The sequence below is a fragment of the Microcaecilia unicolor genome, chromosome 5 (assembly GCF_901765095.1).
Source record: "Microcaecilia unicolor chromosome 5, aMicUni1.1, whole genome shotgun sequence".
Taxonomy (NCBI): Eukaryota; Metazoa; Chordata; class Amphibia; order Gymnophiona; family Siphonopidae; genus Microcaecilia; species Microcaecilia unicolor.
In genome coordinates this window covers 25,784,623-25,803,999 of record NC_044035.1, presented here as the reverse complement: position 1 = coordinate 25,803,999, position 19,377 = coordinate 25,784,623, and the positions used below count along the sequence as shown (strand labels likewise).

Here is a 19,377-nt window from a genome sequence, read left to right as displayed (position 1 = left end):
AATCGTCTACCTGTAGAGGTAGAAGCTGAAGGCTGCCGGCGGGCGAATTTGTCGAATGCGGTGTCCCGCTGGTGGAGAGACTCTACCACCTGTTCGACTTTTTCACCAAAAATGTTGTCCGCACGGCAAGGCGAGTCCGCAATCCGCGGCTGGAGTCTATTCTCCAGGTCGGCGGCACGCAGCCATGAGAGCCTGCGCATCACCACACCTTGAGCAGCGGCCCTGGACGCAACATCAAAAGTGTCATAAACTCCTCTGGCCAGGAATTTTCTGCACGCCTTCAGCTGCCTGACCACCTCCTGAAAAGGCTTGGCTTGCTCAGGGGGAAGAGCATCAACCAAGCCCGCCAACTGCCGCACATTGTTCCGCATGTGTATGCTCGTGTAGAGCTGGTAAGACTGGATCTTGGACACGAGCATAGAGGAATGGTAGGCCTTCCTCCCAAAGGAGTCTAAGGTTCTAGCGTCCTTGCCCGGGGGCGCCGAAGCATGTTCCCTAGAACTCTTAGCCTTCTTTAGGGCCAAATCCACAACTCCAGAGTCATGAGGCAACTGAGTGCGCATCAGCTCTGGGTCCCCATGGATCCGGTACTGGGACTCGATCTTCTTGGGAATGTGGGGATTAGTTAATGGCTTGGTCCAGTTCGCAAGCAATGTCTTTTTCAGGACATGGTGCAAGGGAACAGTGGACGCTTCCTTAGGTGGAGAAGGATAGTCCAGGAGCTCAAACATTTCAGCCCTGGGCTCGTCCTCCACAACCACCGGGAAGGGGATGGCCGTAGACATCTCCCGGACAAAGGAGGCAAAAGACAGACTCTCGGGAGGAGAAAGCTGCCTCTCAGGAGAGGGAGTGGGATCAGACGGAAGACCCTCAGACTCCTCATCAGAGAAATATCTGGGATCTTCCTCTTCCTCCCACGAGGCCTCACCCTCGGTGTCAGACACAAGTTCACGGACCTGTGTCTGCAACCTCGCCCTGCTCGACTCCGTGGAACCACGTCCACGATGGGGGCGTCGAGAGGTAGACTCCCTGGCCCGCATCGGCGAAGCTCCCTCCGCCGACGTAGTCGGGGAGCCCTCCTGGGAGGTGGCCGCGGTCGGCACCGCACGCGGTACCGACGTCGGGGACCTCAACCTGGGCGATGGGCCAGCCGGCGCCACGCTCGACGGTACCCGGAGGCGCAAGCACCGCCGGTACCGGAGGGGTAGGGCGCAACAGCTCTCCCAGAATCTCTGGGAGAACGGCCCGGAGGCTCTCGTTCAGAGTGGCTGCAGAAAAAGGCTGAGAGGTCGATGCAGGCGTCGACGTCAGAACCTGTTCCGGGCGAGGAGGCTGTTCCGGGCTGTCCAGAGTGGAGCGCATCGACACCTCTTGAACAGAGGGTGAGCGGTCCTCTCGGTGCCGATGCCTGCTGGGTGCCGAATCCCTCGGCGACCCAGAGCTCTCGGTGCCGACACGGGGAGGAGACCGGTGTCGATGCTTCTTCGATTTCTTCCGAAGCATGTCACCGGAGCTCCCCGGCACCGACGAGGAGGACGTAGAATCCATCCGTCGCTTCCTCGGGGCCGAGGCCGAAGGAGGTCGGTCTCGGGGGGGCTGTACCGCAGGAGCCCTCAGGGTAGGAGGAGACCCACCGAAGGCTCACCGCCACCAGCAGGGGAATGGACAGCCCTCACCTGCACTCCTGACGATGCACCACCGTCCGACGACATCAGCAGACGAGGTCCTGGTACCACCGACGTCGATGCAGCTATCCGATGTCTCGGCGCCGATGCAGAGGCCCGATGCCTCGATGCACTCGATGCAGGGGCGGCCTAGGAAGATGGTCTGGACGCTGACGACGTCGATGCACTCGAAGATCCCGGTGCCGATGCCGACGAAGAGCCCGAGAACAACACGTTCCACTGGGCTAGTCTCGCTACCTGAGTCCGCCTTTGAAGCAGGGAACACAGACTGCAGTTCTGAGGGCGGTGCTCGGCCCCCAGACACTGAAGACACGACGAGTGTCGATCAGTGAGCGAGATAACCCGGGCGCACTGGGTGCACTTCTTGAAGCCGCTGGAAGGCTTCGATGTCATGGGCGGAAAATCACGCCGGCGAAATCAAAATCCGAAATGACGGAAAAAGAGCACCAAAACTTTAGAGGGAGAAAATCTCGACCGAGGCCGAAAAGAGGCCTACCCCGACGACGAAAGAAAACTTACCGGGGCAAAAAGCTGGAAGTACGGGGAGGATTGACACGAAACCCGGTGGAGGGTTTCCGGAGCACTTCCCGACTTAAACAAAAGCTTTTCCGAAGAAAAAAACACGCTCAAAACAATTTGGACGCGCGAGGTCGACTTTCCGGGGCTCGACACGGCGAAAATACGACCGTTACCGAGTGCGGACAAAAGAAGACTGGCCGGCTCGAGCCGGTTTCGGGCGGGAAGACGGCCGCGCATGCGCGGTGCGCGCGGGAGCGCGCGAGGACTAGCAAAGGACTTTGCTAGTGAAGTTTCCGATTGGAGGGGCTGCCGTGGACGTCACCCCATCAGTGAGAACAAGCAGCCTGCTTGTCCTCGGAGAATTAAAATGATTCAGTTGATTTAAGATTAAGGCTTGTGTCAAGAGCTTAAATTGAGGAATTTCAAAACAAGTTCGAATACGATGTAAGCGTCGTAAACACAAAAAAGATTTTCTTAGCAAGAGAGATAATTTATCAAAGAAAAGGTGTTAACTAAAATATTCCCAAAACCTTCATTTCCACAACCAAGGGAAACTGGTCATATGAATATTCAAACTCTAATGCCATGGAGATTAGAATGTAGAAAAAGCAATAAAAAGATTTAACCTATGGCTAGATATCCATTTCTTAACGATGCTGACACACCATTCTGCTCTTGTCCTAATATCAAACTGGGAATGGGGAGAAGAAGCACCACATCATCGACATAAATAAAATACTCTATCCCAATCTGTTGAAGCATCCTGCCAAGAGAAGACATCACATTAAACAAAACAGGCGACAAAGGCACCTAAACCCTGATAATGTGTTAACCAAGCGGAAAATGCTGACGGAGGGTGCACACTGCCATGATACAGAACCGTGTGCCTTTCAATTGCATTTACAGTTCATTTCTACAGGACTCTTGAGCTATGTAATGCACCTAAAAAGCAGCTCCACAACTTACATGCAACCTCATCCAGTGCTGTAACGACAAACCAAGATGCTTTCCTTTCTGTCATTTTAGCACGTAAAGCTGCAACCTTCTTCTGCCATGATAAACCTGCAATACACAAGGAGGCAATTTTCAAACGTCATTTGGCTGAAAAGTCCAAGGGTACTTTATTTATACCAGTCAGCTTTGCACCAAAATTTCAAAAGGGGAAGATCACTCATACTGTATCCTTTGAAAATGTGTACCTGCCAACTTTTGCACCTGCGTTTTGTGTAAGTAGATTTTGCAAAGAAAATAATGTACATAGGGGCCCTTTTACTAAGCCACGGTAGGCTCTACGCACGTGCAGCGCGCGCCAAAATGAAACTACTGCCAGGCCAGCGTGCCCTCCTTGCAGTAATTTCAGATTTGGCGATCGCCCATAACGCTTGGATGAATTTATTTCCTTCTAAGTGCCGGTTCTGGCTGTAATCGGCACTTGGCGCACGCCAACTGATCAACGCGTGTGTAGCGCGTGAACCTTTACCGCTAGATCAATAGGTGGCGTTAAGGGCTCAGGTCGGTTTTGGGCGCGCGCTGGTTTCATTTTTACCGCAGGCCCTTTTTCCGTCCCATTAAAAACTGGCCCAGCGTTCACCCAATACATGCGCCTACACTACCGCAGACCACTTTTTACCATGGCTTAGTAAAAGGACCCTACAGACTAGATTTTTTTTTTTAATTTAGATTTTGCTCACACCTTTTTCAGTTGCAGCTCAAGGTGAGTTACATTCAGGTACGCTGAGCATTTTATTTATCTGTCCCTTGAGGGCTCACAATCTAATTTTGTACCTGAGGCAATGGAGGGTTAAGTGACTTGCCCAAGATCACAAGGAGCAGCAGTGGGATTTGAACCAGCCACCTCTGGATTGCAAGACCAGTGCTCTAACCACTAGGCCACTCCTCCACTGGCAACATTCCGTGTAGAATCTCCAATAGTAGCAACATTCCATGTTCCACTGCACTAACCACTAGGCTACTCCTCCAATCCAATCCACTCCATATAATATATCTTCTCACCCCATCTAACACAGAGACCAGGAAATACCTCACTGCATGAAGATCAAAGTGCACTTGTACTGAGGAATGGTGGTTTTCAGAGAGTTAATTTACTTAGTAAACAGGAATATTAACATATAAAGCCTGCATGGTCCATCCAGTCTACCCAATAAGGTAGCCAGAGTTGTATCTGGTCCTCTGCACAGGTTCCACTTCATTATGATTAATCACTTGGTATTCTTCATTCATTCATTTATTTATTTAGATTTTGCTCACACCTTTTTCAGTAGTAGCTCAAGGTGAGTTACATTCAGGTACTCTGGATATTTCTCTGTCCCAGAAGGGTTCACAATCTAAGTTTGAGGCAATGGAGGGTTAAGTGACTTGCCCAAGATCACTACGAACAGCAGTGGGATTTGAACCGGCCACCTCTGGATTGCAAGACCGGTGCTCTAACCACTAGGCCACTCCTCCACTATAGCAACATTCCATGTAGAATCTTCAGTAGTAGCAGCATTCCAAATATTTATTTATTAGATTTTGCTCACACCTTTTTCAGTAGTAGTTCAAGGTGAGTTACATTCAGGTACTCTGGATATTTCTCTGGCCCAGGAGGGCTCACAATCTAAGTTTGTACCTGAGGCAATGAAGGAGGGTTAAGTGACTTGTCCAAGATCACAAGGAGCAGCAGTGAGATTTGAACTGGCCACCTCTGGATTGCAAGACTGGTGCTCTAACCACTGAGCCACTACTCCACTACTTAATTTCTCTCTCTCCCTACCAGTTTTGGGGCACCAGTCCTATTTCCCAACTACTGAAGTTGCCATCGAAGCCCACTCCAGCCTTGATCATGATCTATCTGCCATTTACAGGACCCAGACAATAGCAGTCTGCCCAGCATTTGTCTTACTTCCCAACCTCCGAAGCTGCCGACAAAGCTCAGTCCAGATATGAGATCATTTAAGTTCTGCTTTAATTGGATTTGATCATAAGAACTTAATAGCAGCCATACTGGGTCAGACCAATGGTCCATCTAGCCAGTATCCTGCTTCCAACAGTGGCCAATCCAGGTCACAACTACCTGGCAGAATCCCAAATAGCACCATTCCAGAATCCCAAAGATTTAGCAAGATTCCGGAATCCCAAAGAGTATCAAGATTCTGTGCTACCAATCCCAGGGCAAGCAGCAGCTTCCCCCATGTTCATCTCAATAACAGACTATAGACTTTTCCTCCAGGAACTTGTCCAAAGCTTTTTTTATGCCCAGATACGCTAACCACTGTTACCACATCCTTCGGCAACGAGCTCCAGAGCTTAACTGTTCTTTGAGTGAAAAAATATTTCCTCCTATTTGTTTTAAAAGTATTTCCATGCAATTTCATTGAATGTGGTCTTTGTACTTTTTCTATATAGTGATCCTCAGGCACCCACCACCCTTTCTGTGAAAAAGTATTTCCTGACATTGCTCCTATGTCTTCCACCCTGCAACCTCAATTCATGACCTCTGTCTAGTTCTACCACTTCCCCATCTCTGAAAAAGATTAGTTTGAACATTTATCTTTTAAATATTTAAATGTCTGTATCATATCTCCCTAGCCCCCATTCCTTCTAGGGTATACATATTCAAGTGGAGGAGTGGCCTAGTAGTTAGGGTGGTGGACTTTGGTCCTGGGGAACCGAGGAACTGAGTTTGATTCCCACTTCAGGCACAGGCAGCTCCTTGTGACTCTGGGCAAGTCACTTAACCCTCCATTGCCCCATGTAAGCCGCATTGAGCCTGCCATGAGTGGGAAAGCGTGGGGTACAAATGTAACAAAAATAAAATAGATACTATTGGAGATTCTACATGGAATGTTGCTACTATTGGAGATTCTACATCGAATGTTGCTATTCCACTAGGAACATTCCATGTAGAAGGCTGCGCAGGCTTCTGTTTCTGTGAGTCTGACGTCCTGCACGTACGTGCAGGACGTCAGACTCACAGAAGCAGAAGCCTGCGCAGCCACATTGGTGATCTGCAATGGCCGATTTCTACATGGAATGTTGCTAGTGGGACTCTGGGCAAGTCACTTAACCCTCCATTGCCCCATGTAAGCCGCATTGAGCCTGCCATTAGTGGGAAAGCGCGGGGTACTGTTTGTCTGTCCTGATATCTCTTCAAGTTCAAGTGTACAGCGCTGTGTACGTTTAAGTAGCGCTATAGAAATGATTAGTAGTAGAAGTAGTTGTTGTGGAAGTATACTCCTTCTCAAAACTGATGTGCAAAAGTCAAAGTTATTATATTCTATAATGTGAGAATGACGCTTCAATGTTCATGCTAATTGAGAATGACGCTTTGAAGCTGAACACATTCACCGATATCACTTGGTAAGTTTGCAAGACTGAAGTCATAAAATGCACTATAAGGATGCGATTAGCAAAAGTGCCCTGGCCTATGCAGATTCTGCCACGACTGAAAAAGTATGAGTTTAACCCCCCCCCCCCCCCCCCCCCCCCCCCCCCCCCCCCCCCCCCCCCCCCCCCCCCCCCCCCCCCCCCCCCCCCCCCCCCCCCCCCCCCCCCCCCCCCCCCCCCCACACACACACACACACACACACACATAGAAGACTTCTACCCATGGGGTATGCACTAATAATCAATGGAAAATTACACAAAAAAATTCTACTTTGGATTATTCAAAAATTGTCTGTGGAGACCTGCATCTGCTTTCTCTCTGAGTAATTTTTCAAATAAGGTATGCACGCTTTTACCAGAAAACAGAGTGGGCAATGATGACAAGAGCCCATTTTCAGGGGTCAACCACAATGCCTTTCACTATTGTTCCTTGGCACAGTAAACTTCTTTTAATCTAGTTTTCCTTTTATAACTTCCTTAATTTTAATCACTAATAAAATTTAGTTTTCCCCAGTGCATTGTAATTTCTTCATCTAGGGCCCTACCAGTGCAAAGGTATTCTTTAAAATAGAATGTCAAGTGTTATCATTTACTTATGATATAAATATTGCTAGGTTCTAATGAAGCCTGAGTCCTGTTAGGTAAAGATTAAAAAAGAAATGTCATTACATTTTGTATATGCAAATTTGTAATTAAGAATCATTTTCAGCTAAATCAAGAAACGTACTAAAGAAAAGTAAAGTTGAAGTAAGCAATTAAAATGATATCTGACCCTAATTAATAATGCTTCTCACCAACCTGTGTAGTTGAGACCCAGTGTCATGAGAGGCCTGCAAGGCCGTTGAGGGCGATCTGTCCAGACCACATCAATAAGGTTCTCTTCAACTGGGACAAGGCAGTGTCCTGCACTCTTCAAGGCTCTGGAGATGTTCCTCCATTGATCTGGCAAAAACAAGCCACAATAAACAAGGAAGGCTCAGCATGACCTTTGTGCCTGAATTCCAGAAGCTAAAGATGAGTTTAAGGTGTTTTCCATTCTATCTATGAGGACAATGCTTAATACAGAGATTCCCAAAACTGTACTAGTGACCCCATGCCTAATTGGGTTTTCAAGAATGAATGAAAACATAGTACATGTATATCTAATGCACACAAATTTCTCTCATGCATAGTCACCGTGAGTATCCTAAAAACCCAACTAATTGTGGATTCACAGGAGACAAATATGCTGAAAGCAGAAAGCCTTAGTTTGCAATGCACATACATTTTTCACAATACTATAGAAGGATCACAACTCAATAAAGTCTGAAGTGATGCATGAAGGGATGTACAAAAGGACGTGCCCCTATGGTGCGACACCTCAGAAGCAGGCTGCCTATTGTGGGAGGTGCTTGCTGGCATCACCAACCGTCTGCCTGGTTTGAAATTGTGTTGTAAAAGATGGTAGATGATTTTAATTTTTATATCTTACAAAAAGGCAAAGAATCGGCTACGTGACCCAAAGAGATGAAGAGATTCTTTTTTCATTACTACAAGAGAAGGATGTTAATATTCTTACCTAATACTAAAGAAGCCCTTCAACACTGTTGGAACCACAGTTTAACTTACTGTAATCAGTCATTAATATCAAAAATCAACATTGCTTCTTCTTCCCTGTCTTCTGAGGAACACTGAAGTATACCAAGCTCTTTTCAAGATAGCTATCATTCTCTTAGTCTCCACAGATGCACAGAGATACGCAAGTGTATACCTGCACTGACCTGCCGCCATAATAAGAGGGTCCACACCAACTTTCGATCTCTCAGGAAGCACACTGATCAGCCAATCCTCCTGAGTTGGAGTTTTCTTAAGACCTGACAAGAAAATGTTTTAAAAGATGACCAAGAAAGAAAAAGGAAAACAAAAATGTAAAAAAGGTCATCCAAGAGTAAAAATGAAGCACTAACAAGTAGGATAGGGGACCAGAAAACTGCAGCATAGAGCACACTAGAAAACACTGAGCTCAACATGGACGCATCTATGTTATATTAATTATTTAGGGGTCCTTTTATAAATCTGCAGTAAATGCAGAACCCCTGAGCACAGGACGTGCTCAGGGGTCCTGCAGTAAGTCTCAAATGTGCACCTGCTACCCCCGTCTGCACTCAACGGTTAGCGCATGGTAATCCAGGTGTGATAACCGATTAGCGCAGGATTACCACATGAGCCCTTACTGCCTGCAAAATGCTTTTTGTTTTGTTTTTCAAATGGCCGCACACTAATGGCGACAGCGCATGGCCGTTAATACAGAAAAGAAAAAAACAGCCATTTCACTGCTGCAATAGAAATGGTCTTAGTGTGCAGGAAAAACAAACAAACAACAGCGCATTAAGGGCCAATTGCTACTGCAGCTTTGTAAAAGGACCCTTAAATTTTAAGGGATGATGTAAACTCACAATTAGCTGTCAAATTTGCTCACTATCCTATATGCACACGAGACAGCGACTGCTAAACTCCCATTTTCTGGGTTTGAATTATCCCTACCCACAGGGAAAGGGGAGAAAAGAGCACATCAATATATATAAATGGCGAGTGTCGTACTCACTCGCAAATGCGCAGTAGAGACCCTCTCTGCCCCGCCCCCGCGTCAATACGTGATGACGAGGGCGGAACAGAGAGGGTCTCTACTGTGCATTTGTGAGGGACACCGCCGTCGCTAATGCTCCCCCTACCCAGAGTCGTCGCCGCCGCCACCCACCTTCCACCCGGTCGGGCCCTCGCTCCGCTATTGAAACAGCGAGGGCACGCAGCACACAGCTGTACTGCTGAGCTGCCGTGGCCTTCCTTCTTCTCTGCCTGTGTCCCGCCCTCGTGTGACGTAACGTCGTTGAGGGCGGGACACAGGCAGAGAAGAAGGAAGGCCGAAGGCAGCTCAGCAGAGCTGTGTGCTGCGTGCCCTCGCTGTTTCAATAGCGGAGCGAGGGCCCGACCGGGTGGAAGGTGGGTGGCGACGGCTCCGGGGGGGGGGGGGGGCGAACTCGGGGGGGGGGGGGCAGCGGCGAACTCGGCGGCGGGGTGGGGGGCCTTTCAACCCCCCACCCCCCCTCCTATACTAACCCGTTTTTACGGGCTGAACGGCTAGTAGTGTATAAAGCATCTCCAAATGTGGAGAAAGAGAGGTACAGAACCAAACAGCTCAAATAAATTTACCAAATATAAAAAAAACAATTGTATCTGCATAATAAGAGTTCCAAGCACCATTTACAGAAAGAGAAAGGACTATTATATGTAAAGTTTGAGCAAATTATATTTCATAGTGATGCAGATATTAGAGACTGACCAAATTTTGGTTTCAGTGAAGAAACCAAACCAAAATCCAGATTTGGCCATGTTTCGGTTTCAATTGAAAATGCTGGTGCATTTTCAGCTGAACCCCTCCCCCCCCCCAATCCGAAACAAAGCATGACCATTCTCTGCTCAACCTCCCCCCCCCCCCCCCCCCCAACACACCCAAACAAAAGCTGCCACCCTCCCTTCACCCATAGGCCCTCCCTGAGACTACCTTAGAAGCCCTGATAGTCTAGTGGCCTCATCAGGGCAGCAGTGATCCCCAGCACCTCCTGCCCCAGCCAGCTCCACAGTCAAAACAGCTTCTGTCCGCCTGGGCACTGCTCCTGTCCCTACCGCTTCCAATCTCAAAATGGCTGCCATGACCTCCCGTAGCAGTCTCAAGAAGCTATTTTGAATGCGGAGTCGGCCAGGGCAGGAGTGGCTAGGAATCGCTTGTACCCCGACGAGGAGGGCCAACGCACGGTGAGAAGGTAGCGGTGGTTTTCGGTTAGGGGACTGAGGGGGGGGGGGGGAATGCCCCAGTTTTCGTTTTAGCTTCTGATTGGCCGAAATTGTGCAGCGAATTTTGGCTGCAGATTCAGTTTCAGCTGAAATTAAAAACCCCAGTTTCGGTCACCCTCTAGCAGGTGCACGTCTCAAGAGGGATTACAGCCCTGCTAGCTTAGCACATATGCTAGGACCAGAGTCCCACCCACCCATCTTCATGAGTGTCCAGTTACTGTCCATTTGCTGTGCTGCCTGCAGGAAGTAGCGTCCATCGGTCCAAAGAGCTGCATGCTGCTCAGTCACAATAGCAGTGCCTGTTCAGGGAGAAAATCAGAAAAGGTTACTGGTGTTAATAAATGGAAAGCAATGGTCCCAAGCAAAATGCAGTGCCTCAGTAGAAATAACACCCAACTCACACTTAGGGATCCTTTTTATATTAAAACTAGTAAAAAAGGCCCCTTTCTGACACAAATGAAACGGGCGCTAGCAAGGTTTTCCTCGGAGTGTGTATGTTTGAGAGTGTATGTGAGAGTGACTGTGTGTGAGAGACAGAGAGTGAGTCTGGGTGCGAGTGTGTCTGTGTGAGAGACAGTGTGTGCAAGTGCGTATGTAAGAGACAGTGTGAGAGAGAGTGTGTGTTTCACACAGATACAGTGTGTGCGAGATAGAGAGTGTGTGTGTGAGAGACACAGACTCTCTGTGAGAATGAGTGTATGAGACCAAGAGAGTGTGTGAGTGACTGTGTGACACATAGAGAGTAAATGTGAGACAGAGTGTGTGAGAGACAGTGTGTGAGAGTGAGATAGAGAAAGGCATTGACTGTGAGAGACAGAGTGTGTGTGTGACAGAGATATCTCCCCCCCTCTCTGGTGTCAGCCCCCCCCCCCCCTCTCTCTGGTGTCTGAGCGTTACTGTGCAGGATGCTGATCTCTGGCTGTGCTTCAAGGAACTGACCAATCCTATTTAACAGAATGCACCTCCAACATTCTGAAGCCGAGAAACCTCGTGTGGTTGGTCACTTCTGCTTGTGACGAACCCGGAAGTACGTGATGTCAATTCAGGAGATGGATACAGAGAGCAGGAATGCCTCAGCCATGCCGTCAGCTTCAGAATGTTGGAGGTGCGTTTTATTATATAGGATGGCCACAAAAATTAGAAGGCCTAAAGGCTTCTCACATGCTTGACAATGGTCCCAAAGACTCAAACTGTTTTGTAACAAAATGACACTGCTGCCCTAAAATCTGTATTTTCATTGTACAAACAAAGAATGGTTGGCAAACCAATCAATGGCCATCTTATCACAAAGATATTCCAATCACCTTGAGTTCACCTTCCTGAGCTGACCAACGGATGAACTTGGTGTGTTCTCCCCCACCCAAAAAAAAAAAAAAAAAAAAACACAAAACACATAGCTGAACATACCAGCTGCCCATTTACATTGATTAAATGTATGTACTCTGTGTATATTCCCATGTTCATAATAAATATACGCACGCATGGGCTATAAAAGAAGAGAGCAAAGGACTGGATATATGTTTTAGCACCTGAACGCCACTGCTGGTACCACCTGAAGCTCTCTACCTACAGCCAACCAAACGAGTGTCCCTGAAACCAGGGACCTGGGCCCAAGATGGGTGGGCAGAAGAATCATGCCCCATTCCACAAGTGATTTGGTCTCTCCTTCTCTCACCTGCATGCCATATGGTCTCTCAAACATCCCCCCTCTCCTGCATATCTTTTACATAGCAGATTTTCACTGGCAGCGAGCAGCAACTAATAAACACTGCTCATGTTGGCCCCACAGCCTTCCCACTGATACAACTTCCTATTTCCACATACGCAGGAATACGTCAGAGGGAAGGCTGTGGGGCCGGTGCGAGCAGTATGTATCAGTCGCTGCTTGCTACAGGCGAAGATCTGCTATTTACAAGGTATGCAGGAGGGACAGATTTTGGGAGTTTTCAGCTTGTGGGGCATCATAGGTATGCTGCTAATGGATGGGCCTGAACCCAAAGTGGGTGGGCCTGGGCCCACCCTTGGCTACGCCACTGCCTGAAACTCTTGAAGAAAGATTGAACAGCATGCCTGATGAAGCCCGGCTCTGTCAAGAGAGACTCACCAAAGCAATAGCACAGGCAACTGAATTTATACAGGGCTAGTTAGCATTATATCCTTCATGAGTGAAAGTTTAAGGTTACTTTGACAAGCTTGAGCCTGTGCCTAGGGAGGCCCAATATACAGTGCTAATATTCAGCATAAAATAGTCGGTTATCTCCATTGAATAACAGCGCTTACCACCAACCCCCGGACTCTATATAGCACGCCTAGAGATCCACATCAATTATATAACAACTCGTGCAACTTAATTGGCTTAACAAGCTAATGAGCGCTGATAGCAGCACTTAAGCAATAATGAGCACTAATTGGCATTAATTAGAATTGAGGTGCACAACTCGCTAAGCGTATTATGTAACGAAGTGTGCCGAACTTCTAATGCATGCAGGCAAATATGGGCGTGGTTATGGGCAGAGAAACGGGCATTTCATGGGCGTTCCAAAATTTACACGCACAGTTATAGACTATAGCTCACTGCGCCTAAATCTATGCACTGGGAGTTTACACCACATTTTCGTTGTGTAAATGAGTGTGCATAAATTAGGTGCCGAGATATCAACTAAGTGTATTAGGTGCCAATTATAGAATACGCTTAGTAGGCACAGATTTCAGAGCCGATTTTTTTAGGCGCCATATTTTGAATCTCCTCCATAGTAGCTAACCACCTATATCGCACAATATAACCAACTATCTGCGAATATTCAAGCGTAGGCCAGCTAAGTTTAGCTAGCAAATCAGACCGCATAAACACCAGTCCTCTATCTTTGCCCACTATTTTTTTTTTTACTTAAAATTTTTTTATATTAAAAAATTGAAAAAGTTCACATCCCTCATCCAAAAATACATTGCTCAATTACAACCACTATGATACAGAGATCACCCTCTAATCCTAATACAAAATCTCACTAACTGAATCTCAACCCTCCATCCTGAATTTCCCATCCCTACAAGTTTCCCTCCCCCTCCCCCATTAATAACTACCCCACCACCCATCCCCAACTCCTCTCACCAGATTATCCCGCCCCCCCCCCCCCCCTTGCACCCTTCTAAATATAACACTCAAACTGTTTCCAATAATCGGTCCAAATGTGTCCATTTCTGCCACTTCAGGATCGTATCGCCCTATTCAGCGATCCGTCAGTTTCTCCAGATCAGCCACCAATTTTACTTCTGTTAACCAACTATGTATGGTGGGTCCAGTACTCTGCTTTATGCGTCGCTGCCACTTTGATCCTCTCCTGTTCCCCCAGCCTAAAAGGCACCATTTCGGTTCACAGGGAAACGCAGTATCCAAGAATTGTAGTGAGACTTCGAGCTACTTCCAACCAAAATGTTTTAGAGATGCATATGACCACCAAACATGGAAGAAGGTACTTGTGGCCCTTCCACATCTCTAACACTGATCGGTGGAACCAGGATACATGATCTTCACCCGATCAGGTGTATAATACCACCTCCTTAATACCTTAAACACATTTTCTTTGATCAGGACACAAATAGATGCTTTTTTCACCTCCAGGCATACCGCTTTCACACTCTAACAAAGTCATGCCCCTGATGAAGCGATACAGATGAGATATAGTCCTTCCCATTTTACCTATAGAGACCCATAAGTTCTCTAGATGCTCAGTCTCATCAGGGTCAGTTTTTAGCCATCCTTGCTTAAGAATAAAATGTTTAACCTGTAAGTATGCAAAGAAATCTGATGCAGGCAGTGCATGGGATTCCTGTAATTCCCCAAAAAACCGTACATCCAATAAATCCCGAAATCTAACAAGACCTCGACGGGCCCAGGCTGCAAAAACCGCTCCACGCTGACCAGCCAAGAAACCAGGTTCCTGAGTAATCTGCACAAAGGACGACAGAGCCCGGGTTCCACGTAATTTGTATTTTAGGGTGCTCCACATTGTCAACAAATGCGATATAAATGGGTTAAGCGTCAATTGTTTATAAGTTTTGGCTGAGACTGAGGCCCAGAAGACCGCATCTAGAGAATATTCCGGAACAAAATACTGTTCCAAAATAGTTACAGGCGACTGTTCCCCCCTACTCCACTCCGAAATCAATTTTAATTGAGCTGCCCAATAATACCACATCAAATTTTCCCTACCCCCCTGTTCCACTGATCCTCACATCACCTTCCTTGATAATCTAGCAGAGCGCCCTCCCAATACAAAAACCTGAAACTTCCGACTGAAGGGGCATAAGCTCAGCCCTTGGAACCATTAAAGAAGAGATTGAAATAAAAATAACAATCTGGGTAAGAGGTTCATTTTAACTGCTGATATTCGTCCCCACCAAGACAACCACCCATTTTTCCATCTACTCAAATCTCTACGTAACTCCTTAAACAGAGGGATGTAATTTAATGAATACAATTGGGACAAGTCTCGAGATATCTGGATACCTAGGTACCGGAAACTTATTCCTGCTTCTTTGAATGCAAAAGACTGTAGCATTCTATCGATCTCCTTGTCTGAAATAGTTACCCCCATTAATTCAGATTTATCATAATTGACTCTGAAGCCAGAAAGCCCCCCAAATTTGTTAAGCGTAAACAGACGCTTCACATCTACCCGTTCAACTCCACTCATTTACAATGGACCGTAACTTAACATTAGAGAGCCAAGTGAAATCCACAACAAAGAAAATGTTCTACTCAATGTGGAAACTCAAATGCGTGAAACCATTCTTCCTGAGGGAAACATTTCGCAGCCTGATACAATCAATGGTACTAAGCCAGGTAGACTACTGCAATGAAAAAACCTTAAAGAAACTCCAGACCGCACAAAACACGGTATAGCCAGGCTTATATTTGGGAAAACACGATTTGAAAGCGCAAAACCCCTCCGTGAAAAACTACACTGGCTCCCAATCAAAGAACGTATTGCCTTCAAATCTGTACCCTGGTTCACAAAATTATCTATGGTGAAGCCCCGGGATACATGACAGACCTCATTGACCTACCAACCAGAAACACATCCAAATCAACACGAACATATCTAAACCTGCACTACCCAAGCTGCAAAGGACTTAAATAGTGGAGTGGAGGAGTGGCCTAGTGGTTAGGGTGGTGGACTTTGGTCCTGGGGAACTGAGGAACTAAGTTCAATTCCCACTTCAGGCACAGGCAGCTCCTTGTGACTCTGGGCAAGTCACTTAACCCTCCATTGCCCCATGTAAGCCGCATTGAGCCTGCCATGAGTGGGAAAGCGCGGGGTACAAATGTAACCAAAAAAAAAAAAATACAAATCAACTTACGAATCCAGTTTTTCCTTCATAAGCTCCCAACTGTGGAACACATTACCAAAAGCCCTGAAAACAACGTTCGACCACCTAAACTTCAGGAAATCATTAAAAACTAACCTGTTTAAAAAGGCATACCCTACCAATCCAACTTAAATGCCTGATCTCTGCAACACAACAAAAGTAAAGTACGTAATGGACATAACACAACTCTTCCGTTGACTGAACTCTATCTTACCACAACATCACTTTGTATTTGTTCATACCAGAGTCCGCGAACGCCTCTCCGGTACTATGTAAGCCACATTGAGCCTGCAAAAAGGTGAGGAAATGTGGGATACAAATGTAACATATATAAAATGATGGGCAATGTCAGCATTGAGGCACCCACATAAAAAAAGATGTCATCTGCAAACAATGCTATTTTGTGTTCTCGACCCCCAAGTTGTAGCCCTCTAATGTCCGGTAAAGAACGAACCCGCTGTGCTAGGGACACAATAGAGAGAGCAAACAGCAAGGGTGAAAGAGGGCATCCCTGCCGAGTACTCCTTTGGATTGTAAACTGGGCCGAATATCCCCCATTTACTTTCATTCTGGCTACCGGAGACTCATAGAGACACTGCAGCCATCCCATAAATTTAGTCCCAAACTTTGCCCACTATTAACTTAACCGGCTAAGGCTGAATATCTGACGAAGAAGGGCAACCTTCGAAAGCTAATCAAGAAATGTATTAAGTTATGTCCAATAAAAAAGGTATCATCTTATTTTCTTTTCCATGTTTTATTTTGTTTGATTTCTATTGATAACCGGTTAAGTTAGAAACAGCAAAAAAAAAAAAAAGAAAACAGTATACCTAACGCCAGTCACCAGAAACAGCCCGGCATTGAATATTTGGGGTCAGTGCTGTCTGCTGCTGGCTGAATATCGGAGGGAATATTCTTCCAATACTTCCAGTATTAAGTGTGCAATCTGTTAAGGTACAACTTGACAACTATTTCATTCTCTATAAACAGAATAAAACATGTTAAGAACCTTGATAACAAAAGATTTATTGTCTAGTCTGAACTCTGAACATTCTGCAATTTGATTTCCCAGAGAGAGCAGATTAATTACATAACACTTAGACCTTGGTACATGGGCAGAATTTGGCAGTTAAGATTTAATGCTAAAAAATGCAAAGTCATGCATTTGGCCTGCAAAAACCCAAGGGAGAAGCACAGAGGAGTGAAGTTCTGTGCATGAAAGAAACAGCAGGATTTGGTGATCACACGTGATGATCTTAAGGTGGCTAAAGAGGAAGAAAAGGCGACCACAAAAGCCAGAAGGCTGCTTGGATGCACGGGGAGAGGAATGGCTAGCAGGAAAAAAGGAAGTGATAATGCTCTGTATAATGCGTCTGGTGAACAGTGCTGTCTGATTCACTCAAAAAAGTTTCAATTCGATTCAGTCATATGAATTGGTTTTTCGATTCGATTCAGCTTAACTGAAATATAGGGGACTATAGCCTCAGACCTAAGCTAACATTATAACCGACAGAGTAACACAAACTGCGACTGAACATTTTAAACATTCAAAAAACATTTGCAATGACAGGTTAAACTGCACCAGCCTCTACTTCTCTAAAATGTCTACACTATCTCCACAATTATTTTTCAGAATTAAAATTAAGTTCAAAACATCCCCACCACCACCACAAAAAGGGCCCTTCATGAATAAATAGGACAAGATATCAAATTCAAATATATCTATATAAATAATTCTCACCTCCAACATTCTGAAGCTCAGTCTGTGGCAGGGAAGCCCTGCACTGTTGGTAGGCTAGGCTGTCAGCACCACTCACTCTCACTCACAGACCTGCCCTCAGCCACGCCCCATCCGCACATAATTCACAACCCCAACGTTCTAATGAAGCCTCCACAAGTCCTAAGTGCATGGTGGTGAAACCCAAATTCGCCCATGAGTGTTTGCCCCGCCCTCGCATCAAAACGTCGAGGGTGGTGCAATGACACTCAACAAATAGCATCGCTCACCTGTCCCGCCCTCGCGTCTAAACGTCATCCCCTCCCACCGACCTCCACACTCCGCCCTACCTCCGAATTACGACGCCCTGGATCTCCCTTCCGGGGCCCTGTCGACCCCCCCTTACCGCCGAAAACCGACCACCGCCACTGTTCACTACCTGTGCTGACGGGGGACCCCAACCCCCGACAGCCGAACTCCTCTTCTACCCTTCGCCGCTTTGCTTCCTGAACGCTCTTCTGTTCAAGTTCCTCTGCGTGCGTCTGCCGTCAGACGCACGCACAGAAACTTGAACACAACTTCATTCAGGAAGCAACGCCAGCACAGACGAGAGCAGAACTTCGGCTGATGGGGGTTGGGCTCCCCCGTCAGCACAGGTACTCGACGGCGGCAGGGGACGGTTTTCACTGGGAAGGGGGGGGGGTTGACAGGGTCGCGGAAGGGGGGGATTAATTGAACTGCGTGCGTGGGTGGGAGGGAGGGAGGAAAACCTTGCTAGTGCCCGTTTCATTTGCCTCTGAAACGGGCCTTATTTACTAGTGTTTTCATAAAACAGTGATCCTAAAGCTAACATATTGCCAAAGAAGACCAAGAACCAAATCTTTTATGGAGAACATACCACAAGAATCCTTCCCATCCTGTACTCCTCTCCCTCCCTATAAGCCCACCTGTTTCCACTCACCAAAATAACACAACAAATGTACAGATCATTAGGACCCAAAGCAGACTCATTTCCCCTCCACCAGATTTGTTCCTCCTTGATTTTAAACAAGAAGCTAAGAAATTATTTACTCTGGTCTTACAACAAGGACATTCCATCACGCTATGCATCACCATTTGGAAAAAATAAATGCCATTCAGCTCCAACTGTTTTACTGCTGTTTTCCCTTAGCCATCAGTAAGCCATATACCTGCAGAAGTCAGACAGAGAGGACCCCCGTCCAGCAGTCAAATCAGGACCGCTACAAAGGCCTCTGCAGTCAACCTGGGCCAACGAGAATTATTCAAACCCAGTGCAATACAATCCTTTTCAACATGCAGCCTACTATGGGCCAATGAGGGAAGACATACAGTAAATGTGTCTCTGGACAGGGCTGCAGCAGGGAATCGATCCCCATTAACCCCGTTTTTTTTCCAAAAGCTGAAGAACTTTGTTACTTTAGCATTCCTTTGCGTTGCCATCAAGTTCTGAAGCAGAGAACCCCATCAGTCAAATATTCGTTGAAAACCCTGGCTGGATAGTTCCCATTCTCCTGGGTCCAAGGAGTGCCTGCTGAGAAAGTCCGCCTCCACATTCAAGGGTCCAGAGATGTGAGCTGCTGACAAGCACAGAAGATTTTTCTCTGACCAACTCTTGAGAGAGGCTGCCTTCAGTGCCATCAGATGGCTGCAATCTCGCCTTGCTTGTTGATATAAGCCTCTACCATTGCACCGTCAGAGAAAACTCGGACCGGGGCCCCTGCCAGAAAGGGAGCGAAGACGCGCAAGTCATTCCACAGTGCCCTGAGCTATCGACCACTGAGACTCCTGTTCCATCTAGGTGCCCTGTGCCAGATGGAACTTATAATAAGCTCCCAACCTCCAACTGTG

At 46.8% G+C, this 19,377-nt stretch overlaps 1 protein-coding gene across 1 annotated transcript in view; it reads right to left on the bottom strand.

Annotated features, from left to right (window-relative positions):
• Positions 1-19,377, bottom strand: part of LOC115469968 (xaa-Pro aminopeptidase 1-like) — a 100,799-nt gene that overhangs the window by 60,517 nt on the left and 20,905 nt on the right. Inside the window, 4 exon segments of the mRNA XM_030202777.1 lie at positions 3,171-3,266; positions 7,389-7,532; positions 8,351-8,443; positions 10,616-10,720. Coding sequence (XP_030058637.1) covers positions 3,171-3,266; positions 7,389-7,532; positions 8,351-8,443; positions 10,616-10,720 — 438 coding nt within the window.